The following is a 15,191-nucleotide window of genomic DNA, read 5'->3' as shown; positions in this document are numbered from 1 at the left end:
AAATGTGCCTGTCATGTGTCCTCATATTTCTCAGGCCCTTACTCTAGGCTTAATGACTAATCAGACTAGGGATGAATCTACCCCTTCCTGCCCCTTGTTTTGTGTCTACATTAATGTGACTATTCTTCATCTTTATTATAGTCACTTTACTATTCCAAGCTGCTCTTGCCTAGGCAAATAACTTGATTGTTCATTACAGGAATTTCCTGAAAGACCCATCAATTCTTTTTTTTTTTAAAGATTTTATTTATTTATTTGAGAGAAAGAATGAGAGAGAGAGAGCACATGAGAGGGGAGAGGGTCAGAGGGAGAAGCAGACTCCCTGCCGAGCAGGGAGCCCGATGCGGGACTCGATCCCGGGACTCCAGGATCATGACCTGAGCCGAAGGCAGTGGCTTAACCAACTGAGCCACCCAGGCGCCCAAGACCCAACAATTCTTTAGAGGAAGTATCAACAGACAGTTCATGCTTCAGATGCTTCAAACCCCTTTCCTTAAAAACCTCACCTTGCTCTTTCCAATCCCAAACTGCTCTATCATGAAATTTTGCCAATCGCAATAAAGCCCCTGCATTTAAAGACCCACTGAAGGGCGCCTGGGTGGCTCAGTCTTTAAGCCTCTTCCTTCTGCTCAGGTCATGATCCCTGGGTCCTGGGATCAGACTGCCCTGCTCAGGTTCCCTGCTTAGCGGGGAGTCTGCTTCTCTCTCTGTCTGCCTGCTTGTGCTCTCTCTCTCTGTCAAATAAATGAAATCTTAAAAAAAAAAAAAAAAGGAAAGACCCACTTAAACCAAACTGGAAATTCTCGTTGAGATTTGACCTTGCCCCCTACCACACTGGGATGCTTTGGGGACCACGGGTGGAGGCCTCTGTGCATACAGCCCCTCTTGCCCATCGCTGTCGTATGGATTTCAGACCTGGGAGCTACCGCATACACCCCAGACAGACTCTTCTGTGGTGAATCTGCTGGCGGTATAGTTATTCCCAGTTCTAGCCTCAAAAAGGTGAAAGCTTTCTACTCCATTTAACTTATAGGTTATGTGATATTTACATATCAATGGTTTAGGCCTCTCCTTCAAACCAGAGGTTTACTCCGTGTTTTGTGGAGAACAACTGAGTTAAGTGCAAATACACAGAAAAGTTTTTGGAGCCCATCCCCCTCACCCCCATCCCCTCTCACCCCTGCAGGTCACACACTGTGGGCCAGGTGGCAAGGTCCTGCCCTGGCAAGTTGCCTCCCAGTGATGAGGGGTGTGAAGGTTTGGAAGGAGAACTTTAAAACCCAACTCAAAATTGAATCAACACTAGAACATTTCACCTGAAAGAAGCTCATTCACGAGTCCTTAAAACTTGCACGTGCTTGTTTGTTTCGGGCTTCCCTGGAGATGAATATTAAAATACTGCAAAGTTTTTAAAACGTCTGACCAAAATGTTTAATGTGGTGGCTTCGGGTACACTTAGCCTCAATCAGAAGTGAACATAGACCACATGACTGGAAACTCCTGGAAGGAGAGACATGCCTCACTTCCTTTTATTTAGCACCACTTGAAACTTGACCCTAAGCATTCAGATGAGCTGAATCCAGGTCCCACACTATTGTTCAGTTTACTGAGGTTCCCTAAGATCTTACGTCTTGCAGTCTCTGCATTATTACGTAGTTTCTAGGAGACACTCTTCATTTAACGAGACACGTCAGAAATTCAAACCATCCTTAGTAATATTTATCCAATTTTGGTAGGATATCAGTAATGATTGTGTAAGAACCAGATTCAGAATGGATGAGCTGCAGTCATTTCAGTTAGCAGGAATCCCATGCGTACTTTGAAGCTGCTTTATACTAACAGGTTGGGAATGTGGATATGGAGCCCACCCAAGCCTGGCATTGCCATCCGCTGCCTGTGACCTGGGCTGAGTTTCTGTAATTGACTGTGCTTCAGTTTCCTTATAAAAAATATGAAAATAATAATAGTACCTACCTCATACGGTGGCTTGAGGATTATAGGAATTCGTGTTTGCAAACCACTTAAGAATAGTGTCTGGGACATAGGAAGCACTATATACATATTTAATAAATAAAAAGTAAATTTATGATTTTATCCCATGATATATATTATCAGATCAGTTAGGTAATATTTTGAAAAAAATGTTGTACAAACTGAAGATCTGGCAATTTAAAAGACCTTAAAAACTTACCTTTAAATAGTTGAATGTTTTCCAGGTGCCTGGATGGCTCAGTTGGTTAAGTGTCTGATACTTGATTTCTGCTCAGGTCATGATCTCAGGGTCATGAGTTTGAGCCCCAAATGAGGCTCTGCTCTGGGTGTGGAGCCTGCTTAAGATTCTCTCTTCCCCCCTCCCTCTGCCCCTACCCTCCCCCACCATAAATAAATAAATAAATAGCTGAATGTTTTTCATATAGACTATATTCAATAAATTTTTTAAACTTTAATGCCAGTGTAATTAACATACAGTATTATATTAGTTTCAGGTGTACAATAGTCAACAACTCCATATATTACTCAGTGCTCACCAAAGTAAGTAGACTCACAGGGCACCTGGCTGGCTCAGTCTGTGGAGCACGCAACTCTTGATCTCAGGGTTGAATGTTTAAGCCCCATGTTGGGTATAGACATTGCTTAAAAATAAATTCTTTAAAAAAAGAAAAAAGAAAAAGGTAAGTGTACTCTTAATCCCCTTCACTTTTTTCACCCATCCCCCTACCCACCTCCCCTCTGGTAACCATCAGTTTGTTCTCGATAGTTAAGAGTCAGTTTTTTGGTTTGTCTCTCTCTTTTCCCTTTGTTCATTTGTTTTGTTTCTTAAATTCTACACATGAGTGAAATCATATGGTATTTGTCTTTCTCTGGCTTATTTCATTTATACTCTCTAGATCCATCCGTGTTGTTGCAAATGGCAAGACTTCATTCTTTTTTGTGGCTGAATAATATTCCATTGTGTATATATACCACTTCTTTATCCATTCATCTATGGATGGACACTTGGGCTGCTTCCAGAATTTGTCTATTATAAATAAAGCTGCAATAAACATAGGGGTGCATGTATCCCTTTGAATTAGTGTTTTTGTATTTTTTGGGTAAATACCCAGTAGTATGATTACTGGGTCATAGGGTCATTCTATTTTGATTTTTTTTGAGAAACCTCCATACTGTCTTCCACAGTGGTTGTGCCAGTTTTCATCCCCACCAACAGCACATGAGTTCCTTTTTCTCTACATCCTCACCAACATTTCTTTCTTGTGTTTTTGATTTTAGCCATTCTGACAGGTGTGAGTTTATATCTTCTTGTGGTTTTGATTTGCATTTCCCTGATGATGAGTGATGTTGAGTGTCTTTTCATGTGTGTGTCGGCCATTTCTATGTCTTCTTTGGAGAAATGTCTGTTCATGTCTTCTGCCCATTTTTTTTTTTTTTTAAAGAGAGAGTGTGAGCACAAGTTGCAGGGGGGCGGGCAGAGGAAGAGGGAGAGAGAGAATCTTAAGCAGGCTCCACACTTAGTGCAGAGCCCGATACGGGGCTTGCGCTAACGAACCCGAGATCATGACCTGAGCCGAAATCAAGAGTCAGAGGCTTAACTGATTGAACCGCCCAGGTGACCCTCTTCTGCCCTTTTTTTTTTTAAGTGGATTATTTAGGGGCACCTGGGTGGCTCGGTTGGTTAAGTGTCTGCCTTTGGCTCAGGTCATGATCCTGAGGTCCTGGGATGGAGCCCTGCATTGGGCTCCCTGATCAGTGGAGAGCCTGCTTCTCCCTCTCCCTCTGCCCCTCTACCCTACTTGTGCTCTCCCTCTCTCTATGTCTCTCTCAAATAAATAAATAAAGAAATAAATAAAATCTTTAAAAAAAATAAGGTGGATTATTTGGGGGTTTTTGGTTTTGAGTTGTAGAAGTTTTTTGTATATTTTGGATATTAACTCTTTATTGGATATGTCATTTGCAAATATCTTCTCCCATTCAGTAGGCTATCTTTTAGTTTTGTTTGTTTCCTTGGCTGTGCAGAAGTTTCTTATTTTGATGTAGTCCCAATAGTTGATTTTTGCTTTTGCTTCCCTTGCCTCAGGAGACGTATCTAGAAAGATGTTGTTATGGTCGGTGTCAGAGAAATTACTGCCTGTGCTCTCTTCTAGGATTTTGATGGTTTCAGGTCTCACATTTAGGTCTTCAATCCATTTTGAGTTTCTTTTTGTGTATGGTGTAAGAAAGTGGTCCAGTTTCATTCTTTTGCATGTGGCTGTCCAGTTTTCCCAACACCATTAGTTGAAGAGACTGTCTTTTTCCCATCGCATATTCTTGCCTCCTTTGTTGAAGATTAATTGACCATATAATTGTGGGTTTATTTCTGGGTTCTCTATTCTGTTCTGTTGATCTCTGTGTCTGTTTTTTGTGCCAGTATCACACTGTTTTGATGACTACAGCTTTGTATAGATTCAATAAATTTTTAAAATTAGGAAATATGAAACGACGGCAGCACTTAAGGGAAGTTATTCTTTGCTTAAGGTTTTCCCTGATCTAGCTTAGTCAACTGCTGGTGAAGGCTTCTCATATTCTGATAAGGATAGTGGGGGCATTGTCATAGGGAAGCAGCTCTCTGTCCCGGCCTTCTCGGTTGAGGCCTGGTCAGGGCCCCTCCCACATGCCATGCCAACCCCATGCAAAGGTACAAAAAGCTCATTTAAAAAACCAACTTGTCAACTTCTTAATTAGCAAATCATCCTTCAAATGCATTTCCTTCATGAATTTTTGTTCCTTTCTTCGACCTCAGCTGATGACACCTTTGGCCTTGTATTGTGTCAGCCTCCTTCCTAATTACACTTAGCTGTTTTGATGGCAGATTTGTTGGCCTTGGCCAACAGCGCTCTGCATCCTGCCCTACTTTCCAGAAGACTCATGCTGGATCATGCTGGATCATCCTCATACGTAGCTGCAGAAGTGCTTGTCCCAGTTTGCGGAAGTGTGTTTGTGTGTGTGTGTGTGTGTGTGTGTGTGTGCAGGTGCCAGCAAGTGTTGACCTTAAATAAATAAAATAGCATTTTCTTCAAAATGCTCTGCAGAGTGTGGTCCCTGGACCAGCAACACAAGCCTTGTCTAGGAACTTGTTAGAAATGCAGTGTCAGGTCAGCTATGGACCAACTGAATCAGAACCTGCATTTCTGCACCATCTCCGGGCTGTTGGAGTACACACTGGGTTGGAGAAGCTCTGGCCTCAGTCATGCACATCATCTGCCATCAATCTGAAGGCTGGTAGTAAATTCTAGGCTCAGCTCTGGAATCCAGGATCACAGAGAGATGCAAAAATGAATAGCCTATCCCAGCTCATAAGTTCCGAGTCCAGCTTTGCTCCCTGCCACTTGTCAAAAGGCTACCATGAGTCACTTGGGAAATGGAGTAAGAATAGATAGTGCTGGTCTGGGGGAGCAAATAGCCAACAAGGGTGTAATCTCATAAAGAGTAGCTCTAGGGACGCCTGGGTGGCTCCGTCAGTTGAGCATCTGCCTTCAGCTCGGGTCATGATCCCAGGGTCCTGGGATAGAGTCCTGCATTGGGCTCCTTGCTCATCGGGGCGTCTGCTTTTCCCTCTCCCTCTGCCCCTCCCCCCATTCATGCTCTCTCTCTCTCTTGCTCACTCGCTCTCTAAAAAAAGGGGGGAGGTAGCTCTAGGGACCTGGAAGGGTACTACTTTGTGCAGAGTGACAAAGTTGAGACTCATCTCGTCTCACTGCACTCAGTGTTGGGGGCCCCTGATCGGAGCTCCCATCACACTGTGCTTCATCTTACCCTCCAGTCTTACATGTGCTCATTCGGTTCCCTTTCTGACCTAAGCAAGGAGTTCTTTGAGGCAGAGGCTGGGCTGGTTCCTCCTGGGGGTTCTGGTCCCTGGCACAGGCCCTGAGGAATCATAGTGCTTCATAATGTGAATGAATGAATGAGTCTGAGAGTTCCACTTCTCTAGGATGGAAACACACAGGGTATCTGCTTTTAGTTTCTGTAATGGTCCCTTAAAATGGGGAACCAGCCTGGGATCTTCTTGTCCAAGTACCAGGGTTGGGGAATGCTTCTTGGGCATGTTTCTGACTGGAGTTCCGCTCTTACCTTTCTTGCCAAATGAAACTTCAACCGCACCTAGGGCAAGCTGATGAAAATAGGGAGGAAGGGGGGCGAAGGAAGAACCCATTGCACTGACTCAGTTCTCACGGTCCAGCACTTCATCACTTCCAGTAGCTATTGAAGTTTCAATGCAAATACCCGCCCCCCCGCCCCCCCCCCCCAGCCCCGCACCTAGCCTCCCGCATTTCCAGGCCCCACATGAAGGCCTTCCAGTTGCTCACACTGGAATTTATTCCCTCTTTAAAGAAAAACCCTTCTTTCTGGGAGGGACTGGGTACATGTGACCTATAAAGGAAATTTGTCCTGAGGATGAGGCAGGCAGAAGGAATCAAGGAACTAAATTCAAGGAAGTTGCTGATGGGACTCTTTATTTCCCTCCTCCTGTCACTTCCCTCTTTCCCAAGGCTCCCTTACTTCTACCTGTCCTGACAGGACGTTTGGCTTCTTGGAGAGAATCAGAGTGCCTCAAAGGCTCTCAGGCTGCTGCACTGTTTTCTTTGAAAACTTTTGTTCTTGTTTGCTTAGAAATTTGCCGAAGACTCTGTAGATTAGAGTGTTTCTGTTCTAAAACTTTTCTTTTAGGGAACTCCAGGCTCCAGCCACCCAACCAATGGCATAAAGGCTAGAAAGTAGGTTTCAAATGAAAAGAAGAGAAAGAAAGGAGGTGGAGGAACAGGAAGAAGGACCTGAGAGTAAGAAGCTGGGCCCAGTAACCTTGAGATTTATGCAGACAATGGAATCCACCCTGACCCTAGAAATGTGGGAGGCTAGGCCCAAATGGGTCAGAAGAGGCCCCTCCCTGCCATGACCATGGAGGGTGTCACTCTACACAAAAGTCAGTCATGAAGGAGGCTGAGGAAGAGTGGGCTACATCCCTTTGTCCCATTTCTCCAACCTTCTCACAGAGCTGGAGTAAAGGCGATGAGCAACTTGGCACAAATTCAGTACCATTACCGGGGGGCGGGGGGAAGAGGCATGTGTGACTGAGAAATACTAAGGGCATCATTCCAAACTTGGAAGCCAAGTTTCCAACCTGTGTTCTTTTGGATATGGGGTGAATATTCCCCACCACCCCTGTTACCTACCTCTTCTACTCAGCAGCAGACAGAGCTGAACCTAGTCGACATTGCCGTGTGAGGTCCCATAGCACCTGTGTTGACGTGCTCTGGGATGCACAAGGAATTTCTGTGATGGACCTGGAGCTCTCTGAGGGAAGAGAAGACTGGTAGAGGGGCCACCACTGTGCTCAGCTCTAGATGACTGAGGCTGCAGGAGGGCGACGGGGCTGGCTTTGACAGGTCAGTCCAATCGACAGTAATACACTTCGTATATTAAAAGACCCCCTAAGTATTGGCTCCTTTTTTGGTTTGAGAGGAAGGTGATCATCATATTTACTTGACTTTGACTGCATTTATGGATCCGGAAAGGGATAATGTAATGGCAAGATTTTCTTAGGTGTAAGCCAAAGTACAGGGATTGCATTTATATGCCATTCTGTATTTTATAGAATGCCATGAACTTTACTCCTCTTTCTACCTTGGCAAGAAATGTATTTTAGGGATGAAAACATCCATACAGAGCACTTCAATTTCACAAGTTCTTGACTTCTTGTAGAATTATTCAGTAGAATTAGCACACTGATCGAGCTGGGAAAAAGACTTTTCAAGCTTTTACTATCATTCACACTACTTCTTAACAATAGATTGATTTAGAGGTGGAAAGCAGTTAAAAGATGTTAACCAACTCTGGCAAATGGGTTGGAATTTAACTACCTGCCTCTCCTGCAAGATGACCCCGGACAGGACATTCTTTCTGGACTTGTTTCTTCCCCTATGAAATACAGGATGTTGTGCAATAGCTTGCATTTCTTTTTAGCACCATGTGCCTGGCACTCTGCTATGCTTTAGATGTGCGTTGTCTTGTGCAATCTTAACAGCCCAGTTTATAAATGAAGAAAAGCTCAGAGGTGGGTACCTGCTAATAAATGTTAGTGCATGCAGTCCCAATCCTGAGCCCATGCCTTAGGAACTTCCAGTATTACAGTTAAGAACTTTCCCAGTAATACAAAATATGACTTCAGCAGATTTCTCTTGACCAAAATGATTCCTAAAGTGGAAGGGTCCCGGTATAGCTTAAACCGAGATGAAAGCAAATGGCAATGGAGGCTTCCAGCTGTAGGCTAAGCAGCTCACTGCCACCCCCACCCCAGGCCTGAGAATGGTATTTCCTATCATCTTGCAACAGCCTCCCCTCCCACACACAGGGCCCTGGGGCTGCCTGCAAAGCCTGGCAGGGAGTCTGGTGTCCACAGTGTGAGAAGCTGCTCTCTGAGAGGGTTTTGTGGCTGGCTGTGGTAAGTGCGCCCACACAGCTCTCCACCTCCCCTGGAGATTCAGATTGGGAGCCCCTCAGCAGCCCAAAGAGAATGATCAGGAGAATTCTGTTTGTAAAAATCTGTTTAATAAATACACATCTTAGAAGTACCAAAATAATTACCAACAAAATACACAATGTACACCATTTACAGGAGGGTAACACAAACCTTGACAGGTAGTGACTTTTAACCCCACATCCCTGCCTGAAAGGTTTAATAACACACCTGGTCGTTACACATCGCCCACCAGACTCAGCCATGGAATCTATGGTGATTCAGTCAAAAAGCACAATAAAATGTTGTCCCTTTGCCAAAAACCCCACAAAGACGAGGTTTGAAAAAGGTTTTCTTTGAATTCCAATGATCTTTCTTGTCCCCCTTCCAAAGTTCACAAAGATAACAAAATGAGGGCTGATGCACCATAGTAAATGTTTCAGGCCAGGGAGTGTGAAGTGTGGTCTTAAGTAACCCTTTTTGATTTTTTTTTTTTCTTTTTTTTAGAAAAATAAAACTCTCTTTTTGTACAAATATACAAGTCCATGTTCTTTTAGATACTTTTCGACGCTCATAACGTCAGGCGCTGGCCTCCAAGCACACAGTCATCATAGGGCAGCTAAAAACAAGAAAAAGAAAAGGCACGTTAAACTTCCAGAGCTTTGCCAAAGGTGCTGGGATAATGGTGAGGGCTGTCCCTGGAAATAACTCAAGTATTCTTGCATTCCATTCTCCATAATCCGAATACAAATTAACTTCAGGGGCTGAGGGAGTTTTTGTTTAGTTCTCCTCTCCTTTAAAAAGGGCAAAAAATGAAGACACACTTCTGGGGTACTACTGGTCACGCACACTAAAGTGTGAGAACTTCACTATGTTGAGCTCTTTGGATAAAGAGTGGCTCTAGGGGCCTGGGAGGGTATTGCTCTGGGCAGAGTGACGAAGTTGAGGCTCACCTCGTCCTCTGTGAACTCTGACTCCGTGTCGTAGCTCTCCTCATCCTCGCTCTCTGGCAGCAGCTGAAGGTTTTCGAGGGTCAGCTGGCCCAGCTGCTGCTGTATCCGCGTGCTTGGGCGGCCCCAGGTGAGCTGGTATGGGGAGTAGCCCTGGTAGGTCACTCTGTTGACATCAGCCCCACACTTCAACAAGAGTGACACGAGATCAGAATTCTGCAAGTCCACTGCAAGATGCAGGGCGGTTCGGCCATTACAGGGCTCCTGAAACCAAAAGGAATTTGAGATGTTTATGGCTGAGTTTGGAATTTCTGCTTGTAACAAGAGCACGTGAAGTCTTATTGAGGAGGGCCTTGCAGCCTTGATGCATTCCGTCTGGAGACGTGAAGCACTCACCTGAGCATTGACATCAGCACCCAAAGACACCAAAAGCTCCACGATGCCCAAGTAGCCATGGATAGAGGCTAAGTGTAGACACGTGTGACCTACAAGAACAATGAAGAAAGTATAACCACTTGTTTCAACCCTCAGATCTCAAGCAGAACTTTCCACCTATTCTTTAGGAAACAAATGCTTCTGAATTTGGAGAACCCACAATCTGGGCTCTGAATGAACTTTATTAAGGCATCAAATAGGCCTTTTGCATGTATATTTTCTCATTCTTCCAAGTGTTGAGAGTTTCCACCCTTGCCTGGACTCCTAAAGTTGGCCCACCTCTCCCTTCTCCATGTCACCTGCCTTCTGATGGGCAGGGTAGGGCAGGCAGACGTACCATTGTAGTTGGTGGCCTGGAGGATGGAGTAGAGGTGCTGGGTCCTGCAGGTCTGAGTCAGGACTCCCACACTAGCCAGGCAGCCTTGCTCACAGGCAAGGTGTAGGGGGGTATTTCCTCGAAAGTCTCGGAGCTCAGGATCACAGCCAGCTTCCAGAAGTGCCTCAGCAATTTCTGGTTGGTTGGTGATCACAGCCAAGTGGAGTGGAGTCTGCAAACAGAAGAGGGAACAGAAAGAGGGTAAGCCATGGCCCAAACTCAGAGTCCGTCTCCCTGTGAACCCCAGAGATCTCCTAGTCATGGGTGCTGCTCCTCCGAAACAGGTATAAGGGGCAAGACAAATCCCGGAGGCCCCAGGTGGGCTTTCAGAAAGGCCTCACCGAATCAATGGGATTTTCTTTCCTCTCTAGGACGTTGGCTGATTCCAATGTAAAAGGTCAGGGTAGATAAGGACTAGTGATTATTAATTTACAAAGAATTGGGAGCAACTGTGCTAGATGCAACTTCATCACTGGGTCAGAGGCACGGGGCTGGGCAGGCCGGCGCACCTGCTGCAGGTTGTTCTGGAAGTTGAGGAAGGCCAGGTCGCCCTTCACTTGGCGGATCACTTCCATGGTCAGTGCCTTCTCTTCATGGATGATGGCCAAGTGCAGGAACCTAAGGGGAAGAGAGGGAAAAACCCCGAGGGCTTGGTGAGCGTATTGCGTGGGGCCCAGGGCGGCGCGGGCTGCGGGGGATTGCGCAAGGCCGGGGTTTCTGGAGGCCGAGGCCGCGGTGTTTTCCGCGAGGTTATTATGAGCTGAGTGTTCCTGGCAGGCGCCCAGGGACTTTCCGGCCCCCCCCCCCCCCCCCCCCCCGCTTCCTCGGCGGGCGCCGGTCAGACCGCCCCGCCCTCCCGCCGGGCCGGAACGCCCTGTACTTCCCCTCCCGGCCGCGCGGCGCCCGCCAGCGGGGCAGAAACTCCCGCTCCCCCCGCCCCCCTTTGCAAAGCCGGGACTTCGCGTCCCCACCGCCGCCCCGCCCCCGCCGAGAGAACCCGGACCCGGCCTGCCGGGGGCGGGGGGAGGGGGAGAAGGCGTGCGCGGCTGCAAGGCGGAGCTGCTGCACCGCCGCCCCGGGGTCCGACCCTCATCCCCCCGCCCCCACGCTCAGCCCTCCGCCTTTTGCACGGTCTCCGGGGAGGGAAGGGGGCGGCGGTGCATAAACCCCGGACTGCGCCCGCCTCGCGGGCCTCGCGCTGGAGGCCCGGCGTCCCCACCCGGCCCCCGCCACCCGGCCCCGCGACACTTACGAGTCTCCGTCCTCGGTGAGCTGCTGCTTCCAGGGCTCGGCGCCGCGCGGCGCCTCCTGCGGCTCCAGGCGGATCTCCCGCAGCTCCTTCACCAACTGCTCGTAGTCCTCGTCCTTCATGGAGTCCAGGCCGCTGTCGTGGCGGTCGTCCAGCAGCCGCTCCTTCTTGAGCGCGTCCCGGGGACCGTCCATGGCCCAGTCCTGGGCGTGCTCGGCGGGCTGAAACATGGCGCGGTGAAAGCTCTGGCGCTGCTGCCCAGGTGCGCTCGGCCGCGGGCTGCGCGCTCGCTGCCTCGCAGTGTCACGGAGGGGAGGATCGCTGGCTGCGACTCTTGTGGGCTCGCCAGCGCCGCCGCGGCGCCCTATAAACGCTGGCAGGGGATTTCTCCGGGGCGGGGTCAGGCGCGGGGAATTTCCAAGCCAGTCAGACCAGAAAAGAGAACTGGCCTCGTCCTCTGCTCGGGAGGGAGGGGGTTGGGGGTGGGGTGGGGGAGAAGCCTAAACCCTGAGCCGGGTTCATCAGAGAAACTCCCTGCGATGAGCCACTGGGGTCATGTACAGGGAACTTTTTGATGAACGCTGAGTGGCTGGAAAGTCCTCCCGACTAAGGTCCCCTCCCCCGGTACTTCCCTGCAGCTTGCACTCAGTAATCCCGTCCCTCTGCAAGAAGCCTTCTTTCCCTGGGGTTTCCCACGGTCGATTCGATTTGGGGTCGTCGACTGCTGAGATCCCAGTGAACGCAGACCTGCTGGGCAGTTCCTCCTTGGGGTTTGCCGATCGGCCGGTCCTTTCCGATTCTTGATCTTTTGAAAACAGGAGTGGAAATGATGGCTGGACGTCGGGATGTGCTTCCCCAAACTTCTTGCCGCGGGGAAGGACGCAGTGGCCGGTTAGAAGGTCGCAGGCCGCCTCTGCCTTCCTGCCAATACCAGGCTCTCTGCCGCGCAGGGACATGTAGCGCCCCCCCCCGCCCCCCCCCCCCCCCCCCCCCCCCCCCCCCGCCCAGGAGAAGTTGTGAATGCTTTGGCATTAAGAGCCTAAGGCTTGGAGAACCCTCAATCATTTCCTCGGGATAAACAGTCCTGGTGACTGTATTCAGGGAACATGCTGAACATGGCCATTTTTTTTTTTTTCAAGTAAAGCAAGGTGTTGATCTTTGTAGTAGAGGTTGTAGCTAGCTACCCTGCATGAACAAAATAATTATTGAGGTCATGTTCCCTGATTTGCACCATGCTGCTGCAGAGAATGGATCCTCAGCTTACTTCTGGGTGCCCAGCTGGGTGACTTTGCAGAAGCATTTGGAAGAGGCTGAAGAATAGGTTGAGCAGTGCCTTACCCAAGATAGGGCCTTAAGGATGGCTAAGAAAGTAGTTGCTAAGCATGCTACAAGGAGGCTCCCGGCAGCCCTACCATTACCCCCTTGCTGGCTCCGTGCTCTCCCGCCCTGGGAGGGCAGCAGTTGGACCTCTCCAGGCAATGTGTATAGCCACCCCAGGCTCCTCATCCTCCGGTTTCACCCGCAGAAATAGAACTTATGTTCCCACGCCACCCCCATCTCCTAGCCAGCAAGCATATAATTGAATTCATCTACTGGTCCAGGCAAAATATAGCAACTTGGGTCAGAGTTTTTCAGGATGAGCCCCAGGGAGCCTCCATAGTTTTGCAGAAATTTCTGGTGATTATATTGCAATCATCTTTACCTTGACTGGCCATGTACTAACCAACCAACCAACCGTTTGCCATCTCTTCTCCTTCCACTCCTCCAGCTATCTAAATGGAGGGAACCTGGGTCAGGGGGCAGTGAAGATAAAAAATATGAGGGGGGGAAAAGCACGAAAATCAAGAAATAAAACCTTCAGGATAGTAATGATCACATGTTATAATGAAAACTTCCCAAGGATAGACTCCATTGTCTCTGTAGGCATATTATGTACAAAGTATACAATTATTGAGGCAGAATAGAATAGCAGCTATAAGTAGGAGATCTCACTTCCGGGCTCCACCTCTAGTTGCGTATTAATTGGAGAGATCAGTTAACTTCGCTGAGGTCTACCTTCTTTTATAATAAGATTGGATTTAATGTCATTTAAGGTTTTTTTGCTGCTTAAAAATTGTATTGCTTGTCCACAAACACATATATAGCTGCTTAAGGGTGACTATGTCTCTTGGAAATATCACACTATAGGTTCATGGAAGGATTCCCACACTTCTTGCAATACACTGTTCGTTGTCAGGACTCCTCTTGTAAGATAGGTATCATTCCTATCTTTCCAAAAAGAAACTGAAATGCAGAGAAATTTACCTAGGCACCCCATGGCAGTTTATCTAATTTCTATCCCAACATATTAATCATGGGGCCAAAGCAGTTGTAGTATTTACACTTTTGAATACTCATTGTAGAAATGAGGCTGAATGTACTATAATTTGAAGAGGATACTCAAAATATTTTCTACTCCAATCGTTAGGTAAAATAGAGGGTTGATGTTCCCCTATCTGGAATATTCATGTCTGAAAAAAAAAGAAAGAATGTTGAACTCTAAATGCCCCACTTATATAGCTTAGAAGAGGATTTTTAGCTGCAAATTAAAAAAATGATCATTAAGGAAGAAAATCGTGCATAAATAAAAAGTATCTCAATAGCCTTCTTGCACTCCCTTTTCCTCCTTTACATTCCTGACGGACTTCAAGACCTGGTAGTCTTTATTCCTGGTTGTGTGGTGTGACACCTAGTGGTAAGAGTCAAGCCCAGGCACTCACTGATTTGTCATCATGCTTTTGGAAATTTTGGGAGATGCTGAGCCTTGACGACCTGTCCCTGTGGTGGGAATTCCCAAGGGGGTATCTTATGGTTTTCTGCAACCTAGGAGACCATTTTGAATGTGATCCAACATGTGTTCTCTTTCTCATCTAGAGCTCTATGTGGTTTAAATCAACAAACGTTACTACTTGGATGGTAAAGAACATACTTGGAAGTCAGAAAGCATGAGCAGATGCTCAAGTCGTTTGGCTTTTTTCAATGCAAAAGACAAAAGAAAGACCACGTTAACCTCGAAGGGGGTTTCTATTTTAGCTCAGGACATAGCCATAGGGAATGACAGGATGGTCAATGATGCTCTGGGCAGGAGCACCCCCATGGGGGAAGGAGCACCATCACAGGCCCTTTGCACACTCCTCCTGGGTGGGAAAATGCATGGTGTGGGAAGTGCCCAGTGGCCTAGCAGCTTGGAGCGTGGACCAATAGGTTTGGCTTTTCTTAACATCACGATAGGGTGTCCTGTGGCAGGTGCCCTGGCCGACTAAACTCAAATTGTCTTAGCCCTAGCAAATCGATCTCCTGAAAAAGGCAACCCATTGCTTGATGCAGCCAGACCGGAAGAGAAAGGAGCCGTGGCACAGTCCTGAAGGGCAAGCAAGTCAGACACACCACTAACAGACCACCCCGCTGTGAAATTCTGCTGTTATAGTCTGCTTTCAATCCCAGGCGTGGTCTTTTTTCCTCCTATGATAGTTAGCAACTGCTTCCGTCCACCCCTCTCAGAACCTGCAGCTCCCAAGCTCTCTCTGGATCTTTCCTGAGGAAAGACCATCAGGACCTTCATTTGTGGTGACCTGCAAATAACACTGTCAAAGCCTTCATATGTTTCTTTTGCTACAAATTCTGCATTTTAATGGGGGATCAAAGCTTTAAAGG

The 15,191-nt window shown here is 47.5% G+C and overlaps 1 protein-coding gene across 2 annotated transcripts; it reads right to left on the bottom strand.

Annotated features, from left to right (window-relative positions):
* Nucleotides 1-8,972: 8,972 nt before the first annotated feature.
* Nucleotides 8,973-11,851, bottom strand: NFKBIA (NFKB inhibitor alpha). Of its 2 annotated transcripts, XM_027572177.1 has the most exons (6): nucleotides 11,502-11,851; nucleotides 10,759-10,867; nucleotides 10,211-10,421; nucleotides 9,835-9,923; nucleotides 9,442-9,702; nucleotides 8,973-9,107 (listed from the first exon to the last, which is right to left on the bottom strand). In XM_027572177.1, exons 1-6 carry the CDS (start codon nucleotides 11,726-11,728, stop codon nucleotides 9,060-9,062), a joined length of 945 nt encoding a protein of 314 aa, XP_027427978.1. In that variant the 5' UTR covers nucleotides 11,729-11,851; the 3' UTR covers nucleotides 8,973-9,059. The 2 variants fall into 2 exon arrangements, with proteins under 2 accessions (XP_027427978.1, XP_027427976.1); XM_027572175.1 differs by having other exon boundaries at nucleotides 9,442-9,923; nucleotides 11,502-11,830.
* Between the last annotated feature and the right edge of the window lie 3,340 nt (nucleotides 11,852-15,191).

The sequence above is a fragment of the Zalophus californianus genome, chromosome 6, assembly GCF_009762305.2.
Source record: "Zalophus californianus isolate mZalCal1 chromosome 6, mZalCal1.pri.v2, whole genome shotgun sequence".
Taxonomy (NCBI): domain Eukaryota; kingdom Metazoa; phylum Chordata; class Mammalia; order Carnivora; family Otariidae; genus Zalophus; species Zalophus californianus.
The sequence above is the reverse complement of the archived record's forward strand: the minus strand, read 5'-3'. Positions and strand labels throughout refer to the sequence as shown.